This window comes from Sebastes umbrosus, chromosome 19 (genome assembly GCF_015220745.1).
Source record: "Sebastes umbrosus isolate fSebUmb1 chromosome 19, fSebUmb1.pri, whole genome shotgun sequence".
In the NCBI taxonomy this organism is placed as follows: Eukaryota; Metazoa; Chordata; class Actinopteri; order Perciformes; family Sebastidae; genus Sebastes; species Sebastes umbrosus.
In genome coordinates, this window is record NC_051287.1 from 16,324,954 (window position 1) to 16,339,190 (window position 14,237).

At 38.0% G+C, this 14,237-nt stretch overlaps 1 protein-coding gene across 1 annotated transcript; it reads left to right on the forward strand.

Annotated features, from left to right (window-relative positions):
- Nucleotides 1–1,237: 1,237 nt before the first annotated feature.
- On the forward strand, nt 1,238–12,628 carry dusp4 (dual specificity phosphatase 4). Its single transcript, XM_037753553.1, has 4 exons — nt 1,238–1,947; nt 3,744–3,871; nt 6,551–6,770; nt 9,604–12,628. Exons 1-4 carry the CDS (start codon nt 1,578–1,580, stop codon nt 9,990–9,992), a joined length of 1,107 nt encoding a protein of 368 aa, XP_037609481.1. The 5' UTR covers nt 1,238–1,577; the 3' UTR covers nt 9,993–12,628.
- Nucleotides 12,629–14,237: the final 1,609 nt, after the last annotated feature.

The window sequence follows — 14,237 nt, forward strand, 5'->3', positions numbered from 1 at the left end:
AGCCGACGTGTGTCGCCTCACTGTTTTGAGCGATGCTCGTTCATGTCTATGAAGAGCGAGCAAGTGCGAGCCCGACGCTGACTTTCGTTGACTTAACGGCCACAGGTGTTGCTGTTACAGTTTTTCTCAATTGTTTACACACAAATACTGGTACTTGACACACAATGACCACAACATGTAACTCATGCACCAACCCCCTGAACCAATTCTGCTAAACTACAAGCACAATTCCTGCTTTACACTCAAATTGCAGTTCTAAAACACACTTTTTTCAAAACACTACACACAATTCTCTGCATTTGGCACAATTTTCATGAAGAAAATCTCGTTTTCACAAGGAACACACTGTCATTCAAAATTCTAAAGTCAATTGCCCTACTATGCACACTGACTCATCACATGGGCAAACACCTGTCACACAGTGTTACAATTAGCAATCAGTTGATGCTTTTCATGGCTGGATTCGACATGCTAAGCGATATTTCCCCCGCTGCTTGGCCAGGGAAAACATTGCTTGTGATGTGGATGAGGTGCTGTGGCCAGACCGAAACAGAAGAGAGGATGCAGCATAGTTTTTTTTTTTTCCACTGTATGTGCAACTTTGTGTTGGTTGGGATGTACACTGTGTACATTGTTTTTGTGGGGAAAATAAAATATATTTGTTACCGTGTATTTGTGTGTTCTGAGTATAAAAACAATATTCTAAAATATTTTACAACACACTTATGTATGTACTGTCTGTAGTAAGTGTAACACTGAACAAAAAAAAGGCCTAAGTCATTATGATGAATGGAGAAGAAGTGTTTTCCATTCATCATAGTGTTTTACATTGAGCACATCAGTGTTCAACTGGTTCTTATAAATGTCTATTCATATGATGGTGTGTGTGTGTCATTTGAAAACAAAATACCATTTTGAGAAGAAATAACATTGTTTTGAATGTAAAGTTTCATTTTGCAGGAGAATTGAGGGGTTTTGCCCATTGTGTGTGTGTTTTTTGATTTGTGTGTAGAGTTCTGAGAGTATGAGGCATGCTTTCAGAAAATGTGTGTAAACAATCGAGAAAAACTGTAACAAGCATTTCTGAAAGTTACAAACAGTCCCTTTAAAGACTTGAACAAAGACTAAAATATATATATATTTTTTCCCCATTTGTGGTTTTTAAAGACAGCTCATTTAAAATCCATTTAACCCTTTATATTTCATCATAAGACATTCAAAATGTGATCATGAGCTGGTTTAAGGCATAGTGCCAAAAAACTCCACTGGAGTCTAAATCTCCGTCCCCCATCGCCTCTCTCTCGTTTCATTGATGTCTGTCTTATTCTTTTTTTCTCTTTATGAATGAACGACAGAGGAGGAAAAGGGAAAAAAGGGGGACGGGGAAACTGGACGCTCTGTGATTGGTCCGTTATCAGTTTGACGTCACCTCCGCTCTGACGCGACGCACCCATTCACAAAAAGGAAAAAAAAAGAGAAACAATCCTGATCAGGAGGAGGAAACACTCAGAGCTACAGGAATACACTGCAGGATCTTGAAGCTTGCACAGACAGGAGGAAGATAACCGACACACGACATGGAGGACCTGGGCGAGATGGACTGCCCGGTGGTGAAGCGCTTCTTGAAGGACGACAACGCCAAGTGTCTGCTGCTGGACTGCCGCTCCTTCCTCGCGTACAACGCGGGACACATCCGCGGAGCCGTCAACGCCCGCTGCAACACCATAGTGCGACGCAGGGCCAAGGGCTCCGTGCTCAGCCTGGACCAGATCCTGGCCGGAGACGAGGAGGTGCGTGTCCGCCTCCGATCCGGGATGTACTCCGCCGTGGTGCTGTACGACGAGAGGACGCCGGACGCAGATACCGTGAAGGAGGACAGCACGCTGACTGTGGTGCTCAACGCAGTGTGCAGGGACTCCTCCGGAACGCAGATATACCTGCTCAAAGGTAAGCGCATGTGTGTGCTTCATTGTTATACTCAGCTGCAGCATGGACATACACTCACTATAGTAGCAGCAGGATGGGGAAAACACATTTCAGGATTCAGCTCCAAAACGGTCCATTGAAGCATTTCATTTAATGTTTAATTATCTATTATTATTATTATTATTACTATTATTATTATATATATTATAATAATATAAGTATATAAATGATAACACATGTAATATTTATTTCATTGTTATATTCAGCCTTTAAATGGGGCAGATTATTATTATTATTATTATTATTATTATTATTATTATTATTAATAATAATAATACACTCACTAGTAGCACCAGTACTGCAACACATTTCAGGATTGAGCTCCAAAACGGTCTATTGAAGCATTTAATGTAATGTTAATGATTATTATTATTATTATTATTATTATTATTATTATATATTATTATAATAGAAGTATATTAATGATAACACATATCATATTTATTTAATTGTTAAATTCAGCCTTTTAAATGGGGCACCTATAAAAGTAGTCATATATTATGTAATTATTATTATTATTATTATTATTATTATTATTATTATTATAATTATTTATACTGTTATATCCAAAATGCTTCTAATTGAATACGCCTTTGTATGGTCAAAACATGAAAACAAAAAATGGAAATAATAATGAAAGTGCACTTACTTGGAAAATTATAATATTCCTGTTAATGTTCATTTTCTATTATTGATGCTTTAAATGGGACAATCAGAGCCAATACTAATAGCTCAACAACCTAATTTCAATGGATAGCCTATGCCACCAGCCTATCTGGGGCATTGCTCATTTCATTTCTCAACCAACACAATTGGTATTATTTCACTGCCTCCATAAATACACTGATTATTGTTTTTTTTGGTAGATGCTCAGTAGCCTATAAACCAGAGATTGATGAAATATCCTCCTAACTGCTCTATTGTTATGCACTGCTGCTGGTGTATTTTTTTAATTTTTTTACAATACACACACTCACTCAGTCACTCTACAGCTACACACATTCACACACAGACCAATGGCCGTGAGCTGAGTGAATGAGGTAATGCCGATGCGTAGAGGCCACATCAAACCAGAGGGACTTACAGGACACACATGATCCTTTCAGAAATGGGTAAATCACCGATGGGTGAAGCTGTAAAAATCTAAAATTGACGCTTGATTTACCCAACCAGACTATATTTAGACTGCAGGGAATTTGCAAAGGCAAAGCTGCTGCAAGCTGTGGCGCATTCTTATTTTTTTTATGTGTGTGTGTGTGTGTTGCATCCTAATGACGTAGACGCCTTGAAGCACAGGAGTGTAGCTTATAAAGATGACATATCCCTGTTAATCTGATGTGATCCCTGAGGTGCAGCGGTCGGTCAGCCTGCAGATGTATATATATATTAAAAAAAAAGCAGAGGGATGATGAAATTGTTTTCAAATCCACGGTAGTAGACACAGGACAGAGTAGGTCAGGGGTCGGTTTAATAGATTTTATGTCAGGCCCACTGAATGCAGAGGTGCACATCCTGGTGCAGATTGTGCTGCGATGTTAGGTTGCCATGCTTCTTTTGTCTGGATGCATGCGTCTGTAGTGTTTTCTGCACACACAAAAATAAATCCCTATATCTGTAATGATCCTGGAGGATCTTAAAGTCTGCCTGTAGTCCCCAGTAGTGATTAAATCTCTCATGTTTTACTATCATATTGTTTCTCGTGTGATAATTTGACACACTATGCATCGTATTTGATCATGATGTTTTTATTTTTTCAGGTGGATACGACAGGTTTTTCTCAGAGTACCCGGAGTTTTGTCTAAAGACCAAATCCTTACCGACCCTCACCAGCCAGTCCAGCATCGACTCTGCCTGCTCGTCTTGTGGGACGCCACACCACGACCAGGTAAAAACACCACAAACTCAAACAATACCTCTCAGTATTACATACTGCATTCCTGTTTACACCTATTTGTACATATATTACTTCTCATCATGCATATACAGTACATACTACATCTGGTTTACATTCAGTTTTCTCATCTGAAATACTGTCATCAACTAAATATAAAATTTACATTACTATTTTATACTTACTTATGTTTATATTTATTTTTAAACTGCACCATTTTATGCCTTACATTATCATTTTGAGTTTATACTTACTTGTGGGATTTCCCCTGTTATATATACTATGAGCATTGTTGAAGGAACCAAAGATTTTCATTGCCAATGACTGCTTTGCTGGAATTGACATATGACAAATAAGGAAACCTTGATTCACTAGTGTAGTAGATCATGTGTAAGCTGTTACTGAGTGTGTGCAACTGAAAAAGGACCACGAATCACTCATAAGTAATTTGGATTTTATTGTCACGTCAGTTAACTAATTGTTTTAGCCTGTTAAAGTCAACTTCAGTTTTGCATATTGACACCGAGAGCTTCCGTGTGCAAACACTTAAATGTTATTTGCTTTGCGACATTACCGTTTGTTCAACCGCATTTCCCCATCCAGGCTGGATGTTCAAAGTATAGTTAGAAACTTGTTTCCATGTGTGGAAAAGCAATGTAGGAAGATTTTCTGAAAATCTACTTTTTTTTTGTTTGAGTTAGTTATTTGTCTAATGATAGGCTACACTGGAGGTCAAAGGTCACTATTGATTCACCTCCCTGTCACTTCCTGTGACCCGGGCGGTCTCGTTATGCTGGTCAGCGATCTGCTGCTGTTTGAGCCTGCAGATTTTATGCAACAGTCACATGGGCTTCGGTTTTAATTCCCCCCGGAACGCATGAGGAGAGAGAGACGCAGACAATCCAGCCTCTGTGCGTTTTCTAAGAAAAAATGCTTGATAGCCCCGGCCTGCATTGTCAAGTGTTTTTTTTGTTGTTATTCAACTAATACTGTAGCTTCCGGTTGGGTTTCGCACTCGCTGTTTTCCTCTCAGCTTCCACTCCTCCCCTCCTCTCCTCACATTACATCTCTTAGCAGTATTGATCATTTCCTGACGCTGTGTCAGTACTGAGGTCGTCAGCGGCAGTGACATAAACAGACAGGGCCCTCGTCAATAAGTCTCACTACCGGTATAGACCGCCAACTGGCTGACCCCTCAGATCCAATGAAAGGGAAAACAATACTTCTCCTCTTACAGTGGAATATGCTTGAGGGAAATGTTTCAAAATAATGTAACGAGTTCAGTGGAATATATTTTCTTATTATAATATGCTACTACAAGACACAACTTGCACAAATACTAGTGGAACCCCACCCAATGTTTTGTATCAATCATAAAAAAAACGTTTTTAACATGAAAGCTTTATGTTTTTCATTATGAAGGGTGATAGCAAGTGTTCTGATGTTGGCTTAGGAATTTAAATGTTATGGCCAATAATTAATATTTTAAAAAAACAGACGGGACAAACACGTATTCACATTTTTTTGTTGCGTAAGATACCTCCTTTTACCAGGAAATGTAACATCACATCCTCAGTAAATGCTATGTAATAAATGTCATTGAGTAGAAGTGAGTTTTTGAAGAAATATTGCCGTGGAGCATATTATTCTCAGAATCACTGTTTTTTTCCACTGATAAAATGTGATCACAGAAAAAGTACAAGGTGTCCTCGATGAAGCATGAGAGAATGGTGCATGTAAATCCCCAAGATAAATCTGTTCTACTTACTGATGAGACAAAAAACTATTATTTCCACTATATATGTTATGGCTTGAGGGTATAGATAGATTGACAACGCGTCTCCTCTTCCTCCCACTGTACAAAAGTGAAGCCAAAATATCCCGGATATGAGAGCTGCCATCTTATATCTCTAGAACTACATTTATGATCAAATTGACACATGTTCTATTACACAGACTCGAACGTTAAAGTTACATCTCCTCGCTCGTACAAAAAACACTTGAACATACATCAGCGTGATAAGAACTACCTAAAATGACAGAATTTCTTTTTTGAAAAATGAATTTGACTTGTATTTTGACCTTTTAGTTTGTCCCATGTCCCATCCACTAACATGGAGGGGGTGGGATTTATGACCTATACTGCAGCCAGCCACCAGGGGGCGATCGAGATGTTTTGGCTTCACTTTTGGGGAGCTGTCATGTCGTCCATCTTTATATACAGTCTATGGCTTGAGCATGTAAACATGAATCAGTTCATCGGACACTCATTGTGTTACCATATGGGGAAATAACTCTACTTGAAACTAAATTGAATAGCCCATATCAAATGACCCTGCATTAATCACACAGTTAATAAGCTACCCCTGTCTGGTGAAAGGCGCGGCTAATGTGATTAGCAAAATATTTAAGCGAGGTCACACTTATACTGAAGTCATCTGCCATCTGGCCTTTGCCTCACACGTAGACAGTGAATTCTTTGTCTTATCCTGTAAGCTTGTTTTTCATTTAAGTAAATTCTGTTCACCGTGGCTCTCCAGGTTAGGTCAGGAGATGTTTCTTCATGTAATGACTCGATGTACGAAGACTGACTGAATGAATTATAAGCAGAACAGCTGATTTCTAATGAAATAAATGATTAATCCCCAACCCTCCCATCTGTCTCTCGTCCAGGGCGGCCCTGTTGAGATCCTCCCGTTCCTCTACCTCGGCAGCGCCCTCCACGCCTCAAAGAAAGAGGTTTTGGACGCCAGAGGAATCTCCGCCTTGCTGAACGTGTCCGCCGACTGCCCCAACCACTTCGAGGGGGCGTACCAGTACAAATGCATTCCCGTGGAGGACAACCATAAAGAAGACATCAGCTGCTGGTTCCTGGAGGCTATTGAGTTCATAGGTCAGTGAGTAAGTGTGTGACGTGTGTGTGTGTGGTATGTTAGCAGAACAAATGCATTCCCACGGTGGATAACCACAAATGAAATGAGCTTCCCTCAGGCATGTTTTGTGCTTTATGTGGTTAGTTTTTTACATTTTCACACCGTTTTTAGGTCATATTGAAAACAGTTAATCTTAGTCAAGTTTGTTTGTTTAGTATGTCTCCTATTAGGGCTGCGACTAACGATTATTTTCGTTGTAGATTAATCTGTTGATTGTTTTTTTCAATTGATCGATTAGTTGTTTGGTCTATAAAATGTCAGAAAATCAGTATCAGTGTTTCCCAAAACCCAAGATGACATCCTCAAATGTCTTGTTTTGTCCACAACTCAATGATATTAAGTTTACTGCCATATAGGAGTAAAGACACCAGAAAATATTCACATTTATGAAGCTGGAATCAGAGATTTTTTCTTAACAAATTAGGCGATTAATTTAATAGTTGACAGCTACTCAATTAAATGTTGCAGCTCTATCTTCTATAACATGTCAAAGACCTTTTTTAATATTATTTTTTAATTATTAAATAATGTGCTGATTATTTTCTCGATAAATCATTTGTCTATAAAACAGCAACAAATATGAAATATACCCATCATAATTTCCTAAAGCTCAAGGGGATTATATATCTCATGTCTTGTTTTGTCCAACCAACAGTCTAACCCAAAGATATTCAATCTGCTTTAATATAAAACAAGGAAAAGCAGCACATTCTCACATCTGATAAGCTAAAACCCATCAAATATTTTGCCTGAAAATGAATAAAAAAAATAATCGATCATCATAATGGATTTGTTTTCTTTTGCTTGCTTAATGATGTCAGGTCTAAAGATATGTTTACTGTAATTAAATCTAATATAATATCTTTGTTTTGTGTGGTCAGCTCTCGTTGCTGGGATTTTCCTTCCATGTGCCGGACACACTGTGCATATAGAGCAGGCACATGATGACAAATCAGACATTTATTCATTGGGATCTGTCGACAATTATTATTTCCAAGTAGCCCTTTATCACACACGTCAGCAGTGACCGTAAAAAGAAAGAAAATGGCCACCAAAATCGAATTACATTAATCCATTGCAGAATAAAAACAATGTAATACAAGCAAGAAAAGACAGAGGGAAGCATTTGGAATGAGAAAATATTCCAATAAATCATTTCTGTGGATTTCTCATTTTGGGTTTGCATATGTATTATAGGCGATGTGTGCTTTTGCTTTGCATATCCATGCTGTGCGTAGACATTGTGTGTGTGTGTTTTTTACGTGTTGTGAGTGTATGTTCGTGAGCGTGTAGTCTGATGTGTGTGTGTGTGTGTGTAGGTGCTGGTATGCGTCATAGTTAGCTGCTGTGGGACCGGAGTCTGACTCATCCACTGTTACCGGGTGAACAGACGCCGTGTGGTGGAGTTACCTGAAATCTGTCTGTTTGTGTGTAAAAGAGAGAGAGAGAAAAAAAAATTTAGACAACTGGAAAACAAAGCAAGACGCAAAGAATGAGAGATGGTTACGGGTCGTTGTATCTGTGCATTTTTTAGAGAAATGGCAGTAAATATTCTTCCGATCGTGTGCCAGAAAGGTCATGGAGTGAACTGGATTCAAAGCAGTAATTTTATATTCAAACAGCAGCATGGCCAGCAGTAGGGGAAAATTAGATTAAATTAATAAACATGCAAAAACAATTTAAAAAAAAAAATTCCCTCCATTATCTTCTTCATATTCGGTGCTTCTAATTTCCTGCAGGCCACCACCCATCCATAACATTCAAACTGAGGCTATTTGGGGGAAATTGAGTTACTGTAATCAAACTATTACCTCAATCTGGTTATTCACGGTAACAAAGTAATAGCATGCGTCTGAACATACCGAAAGAGGCAGAGACATAAATAGGACAGGGGAGGAAGTGTGAAAGAGGCTGATGACTCAAATATATTTTGCACTTGCGTGTTTCTGTTCAATGTGATTTGCTGCTTTCTCACTTTGAGGTTAGTTTGACTGCGCAGAGAGGGGAAGGCATGAAGAAATGAAAACAGCTCGAGGCAAAGCTGTACATCTGTTGAGTTTAAAAATACTTAGTGGCTGTAAAAAAAAAAAGAAATGTATATAGGGTGACAGTTGGTTAAGGTTCGTAGTGTCCACACAGATAAATGATGGAAAACCGTTGATTTAAAATTTAAAAGAAAGCACTGTTTATCTCAAAAGAGATAAAGAAGGAGCTAAAAATGAGGTTCAGCCCAGAATTAATTTAGCTTTTTAGCAATCATCTTCTCCTTTGCATTTAATGTGAACTGAGATATACATCTTTGAGGCTTGCGTGTCAGTGCTATTTGGCTATTTGTTGCCACCAAGTTCACCTTAACAACATTCATCCTCACATGAACTGCCACAAATATGCTTGGAGCTCTTTGCTTAGAGATGAACTAAACCGGAAAACATTGTCATTGTCCATGACGGAAATTGAGCTTGCGGCAAACCACAATGAAAAAAACAACTCATGGCAACAGAACAAAAACAAGTCTACAGCCACGCTAGCGGCTCCGCAAGGTTAACCTTTAGGCACTAGGGCTGTGTATTGGCAAGAATCTGGCAATACAATACAGGGGTTACGATTCAATATATTGCGATACATTGCAATATTGCAATTTTTAAATCTAATTTTAGGAAGGCTGTCATAGAGAACACACCACCATATGCATGAAATCTATTCAATCTGGATATTTTTGTAGTAGCCAATAAAAACTGAGTTATTTTTATTATCCATGGAAATCTCTAACCTTTGACCTCCCTCTCTCCTCAGATTCAGTACGAGACAACAGTGGGCGGGTGCTGGTCCATTGTCAAGCAGGCATCTCCCGCTCCGCCACCATCTGCCTGGCCTACCTGATGAAGAGGAAGCGGGTGCGTCTGGACGAAGCCTTTGAGTTTGTACGCCGGCGTCGCAGCATCATCTCCCCCAACTTCAGCTTCATGGGCCAGCTGCTGCAGTTTGAGTCGCAGCTCCTCGCCACGTCGTGCGCCGCCGAAGCGGCCGCCACGGCGAGCCCGTTGCTCGGACCCAAGCCCTCGGTGACCGCCACGTCGACGACGGCCACGCCCACCTCTCCGTTCATTTTCAACTTCCCGGTTTCCGTGGTGAACCCCGCCTACCTGCACCACAGCCCGCTCACGACCTCCCCCGGCTGCTGATGGAGAGCCAATTGCAGCCTTCCACCCCCAAATAACTGACTCAGAACAGACTGCGCTGCCATTGGCTGGAAAGGGCTGTCAGTCTTACCGACCGCCGCAGTATGTACATGCTTCCAGGGCGGGGAGGTGAGAACGGTGCCTGATTCAAAACTCAAATACTGAAAAAAAAAACTTTTGAAGAGTTCAGAAACCAGCCAACGCTCCTTCCATTTTAACACAAGATTTCTTCAAATTGACCAAAAATCAACCGGCTTTCAGAACTTTCGTTTCAGCACACGAGTTTGGACGGAGTGTTGGACTGTTTTTCCTTGAAAAACAAAAACAACAACATGCACAGGGACACAAAAACACTGACAGAGAGGCATGAGCAGCAGCACACACTCTCTCGCTCTGCCTCACTCACACACACACACACACACACATTCATGACTACCAACTGAATAAGCTCAGTATGAAGACAGGGTCTGTTGCTATGGAGACAACAGGTCTTTAGGAGAGGAGATGGACACAGGAAGGAAGGAGGAATTTTAAGCACACGCTCTTTCCCCTTTGGGTGTCCCTCCTGTTGCCAGACAAAAGAGATGGATGGAGAAAAGAGGGGAGGAGACGGTGATAGAAAGCAGGAGCCTCTTCCGTGACAGGTGCTCCGACCGGAGCTTCCTGTCTTTCATACGTCCTCTTCCTCTCTCTGTCTCTCCCCCCACACCTCTCATCTCCTTTTCATCCTTTTATATTCCTCCCTTCCTCCTCCTCCTCTCATCTCTGCCTCTCAACTTCATCCCCGTCCGCCCCCTCTCCTCTGCTCCTCATCTCCTCACCGAAGAGGCTAAATGAATAAAATAAGATGCCAAATAAAGGCCGGGGCCCTTGTAAATGAACTAGGGAAACCCCACGGCAGGCCCCTGACACACACACTGTAGGAAACCTCGTCTGCTACATCACAAAAAAAAGGTACTTTTGGATGAAAGGGCTGAAAGAAAAAGCAGCAATGAGAATACGCCGTCAAAAAAAAAAATGTTTTTGCTAAAAGATTGAGCATGAGACAGCCACTTAAAGGACCATTCTGTTTGTTTTGTACATTTTAACGCATTATAAATAATTAAAAAACATTGGCTCCTATAGGATGCTTTGGCAAATAGTATTTTATTTTACTTAAAGGGCTAAAATGTGCATCACCAACGAATGGTCCTTTTTAAGATGTTTGTGCCTTGTTCATAAAGGTATCCCATGGATTTAGGCGTGCTGCTAGAAAGCCGATTGCTGAATGTTAGTCAGACTTTAAAAAAAAAAAAAAATCAGCATTTCAGCAGTGCAGTACAGACTCTATTTCTACAAAGTCAAAAGAGCAAACGGTTCATCTCTCACACTCACAGATGGACGCAAACACATAATTAACAGTGAATTCGACCTTTGAAATAGCAATTTTTCAGCTGACAAAAATATATATTTAAAGCAGTGTGTGAACAGATTTCCCAAGCTACGAAGACAAACCTTCCAAACCATGAATAGACACTTAAACATGAAAGTAAAAGAAAGAGAATCAGACACAAATTGCATTTGTGAAGTCTTCTTCGACATCTTGAATATGAGCAAATTGGAGGGCAATATTTTTCTTGCATAATATCCTTGTGGCTAGATTTTCCAACAGGACATTCACACTTCAGGGACCCTTAGTGTTGTTCCTTGTGAGGGGAATCCAGGTTAAAATAAAACACAATCACCTACTGATTTCCCTTTTTTAACTCTATATTGACAAAAAAGGAGTGATGGAGAAAAAAAGAGCTTTGGGCTTTGAGACCCAATAACAGGAAGTTATCCTTTCTAATTCAGTCGATTCTCTTGTTTTTGAAGATTTGTCAACAGCTCTCTCCGTGGCTTTTTGAAGTCTTGCAATACCGTACTTACAACCCACTCAAGGACAACAACAACAGCAGTGACTTTTTATGGCGTCGCACCCGATCATGTCAAATTTTCATAAATGTCACAAATTGAGACAGTGTTTTTTGTATCGCTTCTGCTTTTGACCGGGCTAAGCTTTACACCCTGTGCTAGACATCCAAAGGCACAAAATCCAACCATGGTTGCTTTTTATACCCGGATCCAGATGTACGCACGACAGGTACACATTAAGCACACACACACACACATACACACACACAGGGTTTCAAAGAAAACAAACCTTTTTCTCTGTTTTTTGAAGATTGTCGGCACCTATCTCTGTAGCACTTTGAAGTGATGCAATACTGTATTTATAATTTATGATTGATTTGCACATCATGGTGATGGTAGACCGACTAGACTTTACATAACGACATTTTGTCCATGTAGAGAAAGTGACAGAGAGAGAGAGAGAGAGAAAAGAGAGGCAATCGGTGAAAAACGCAATACTTTGTACTGTGTGGTAATTGTCTGTCTGTCTGTCAGCCTGTCTGCCTCTCTGTGTTAGTCCATCTGTCTAGACTGTCTCTCTGTCTGGTCAATGCTGTTTACCCATCATGGCAATATCAATCCTCCTCTTGGACATTTATATATTGAAAAAGAAAAACAACTTTCCCTCAATTTTACTGTGGAATGAATGATGTGTGCATTTATTTATTACTGAAGATCCACTGTTGAATAAACAATGTTCTTAATTATTACGTTGTATGTGCTTTCTTTGTATGGTGTGTGTAAATGAGTAGATATGCAGTATGAATACACACAATTTTATAAAAGGCTATCATATGTAAATTGCAAATAATTATGTAAAAGGTCTTAGGGGAATCATTTTTTTTTTTAAATAACCACAGAGCCTTCAGAAAGGTGCTGGATAAAATTTATTTTCCTAAAAAAAATTATATGATTGTGAATTAATAATTTAGAAAATTTTGGCAGGTCCAAAATTAACGTTTTGTTTATCTCTGTGGAAGATATCTGACATTTGGTCCCCACTTCTAACAAGGTGTGTCATCTAGTGGCTGAACAGTGTGGGTACAATTAGTACAACGAATTAGAAGTTGGATGACGCAGGTGTTGGGTGTTCCTGCTTTAATTGATATGTATAACAACAAATCCTCTCAAACAGAATTTATCTCTTGTTGGGTATTATATAGAGACACTTGTCTAAGACCTGCTCTATATATAAAGCGTCTTGAGATAACTCCTGTTATGATTTGACGCTATATGAAAATAAATTGAATTGAATTGAACTGAATCAAAATGGGATAAAATGGGAAAACTATGGACTGCATGTGTAGCCTTTTATTTGTCATTTATAATACAGAGGATCCTCTTTGTGTGATATTTCTTTGACGCCCCATTTCAGAGAAAGCAATACTAGCTTGGAGCGCCACCCAGTGGGGAGAACATGTCATTGTCCTCAGCCTATTTTAGATGACAACATCCATAAACCATTGAGCACATCTAAGTGATTTCTTTCTGGGGAAAAGTGTTATTTATTTTTGATCCAATAGCTCAGGAGAACGAATTTGATAGAATATGACTCCATTTGTGTGTGTGTGTGTGGGTGTATATATATATATATATATATATATATATATTAGCTTGCTAAATTGTTATATATATATATATACATGATTATATACATGATTATATACATTATATATATATATATATATAATATAATATAATAATAATAATAATTACACCTCTTGTCTATAAATAATAATATTTATAATAATAATATTTCTATTATATATTAATGTTATTATATATAATATTTATATGTAAATATATATATTATACATATATAAATATATATGTATAATATATATATAATATAATATAATAATAATAATAATTACACCTCTTGTCTATAAATAATAATATTTATAATAATAATATTTCTATTATATATTAATATTATTATATATAATATTTATATGTAAATATATATATTATACATATATAAATATATATGTATAATATATATATAATATAATATAATAATAATAATAATTACACCTCTTGTCTATAAATAATAATATTTATAATAATAATATTTCTATTATATATTAATATTATTATATATAATATTTATATGTAAATATATATATTATACATTTATAAATATATATGTATAATATATATATATAATATAATATAATAATAATAATAATTACACCTCTTGTCTATAAATAATAATATTTATAATAATAATATTTCTATTATATATTAATATTATTATATATAATATTTATATGTAAATATATATATATATATATATAAATATATGTAATATATATA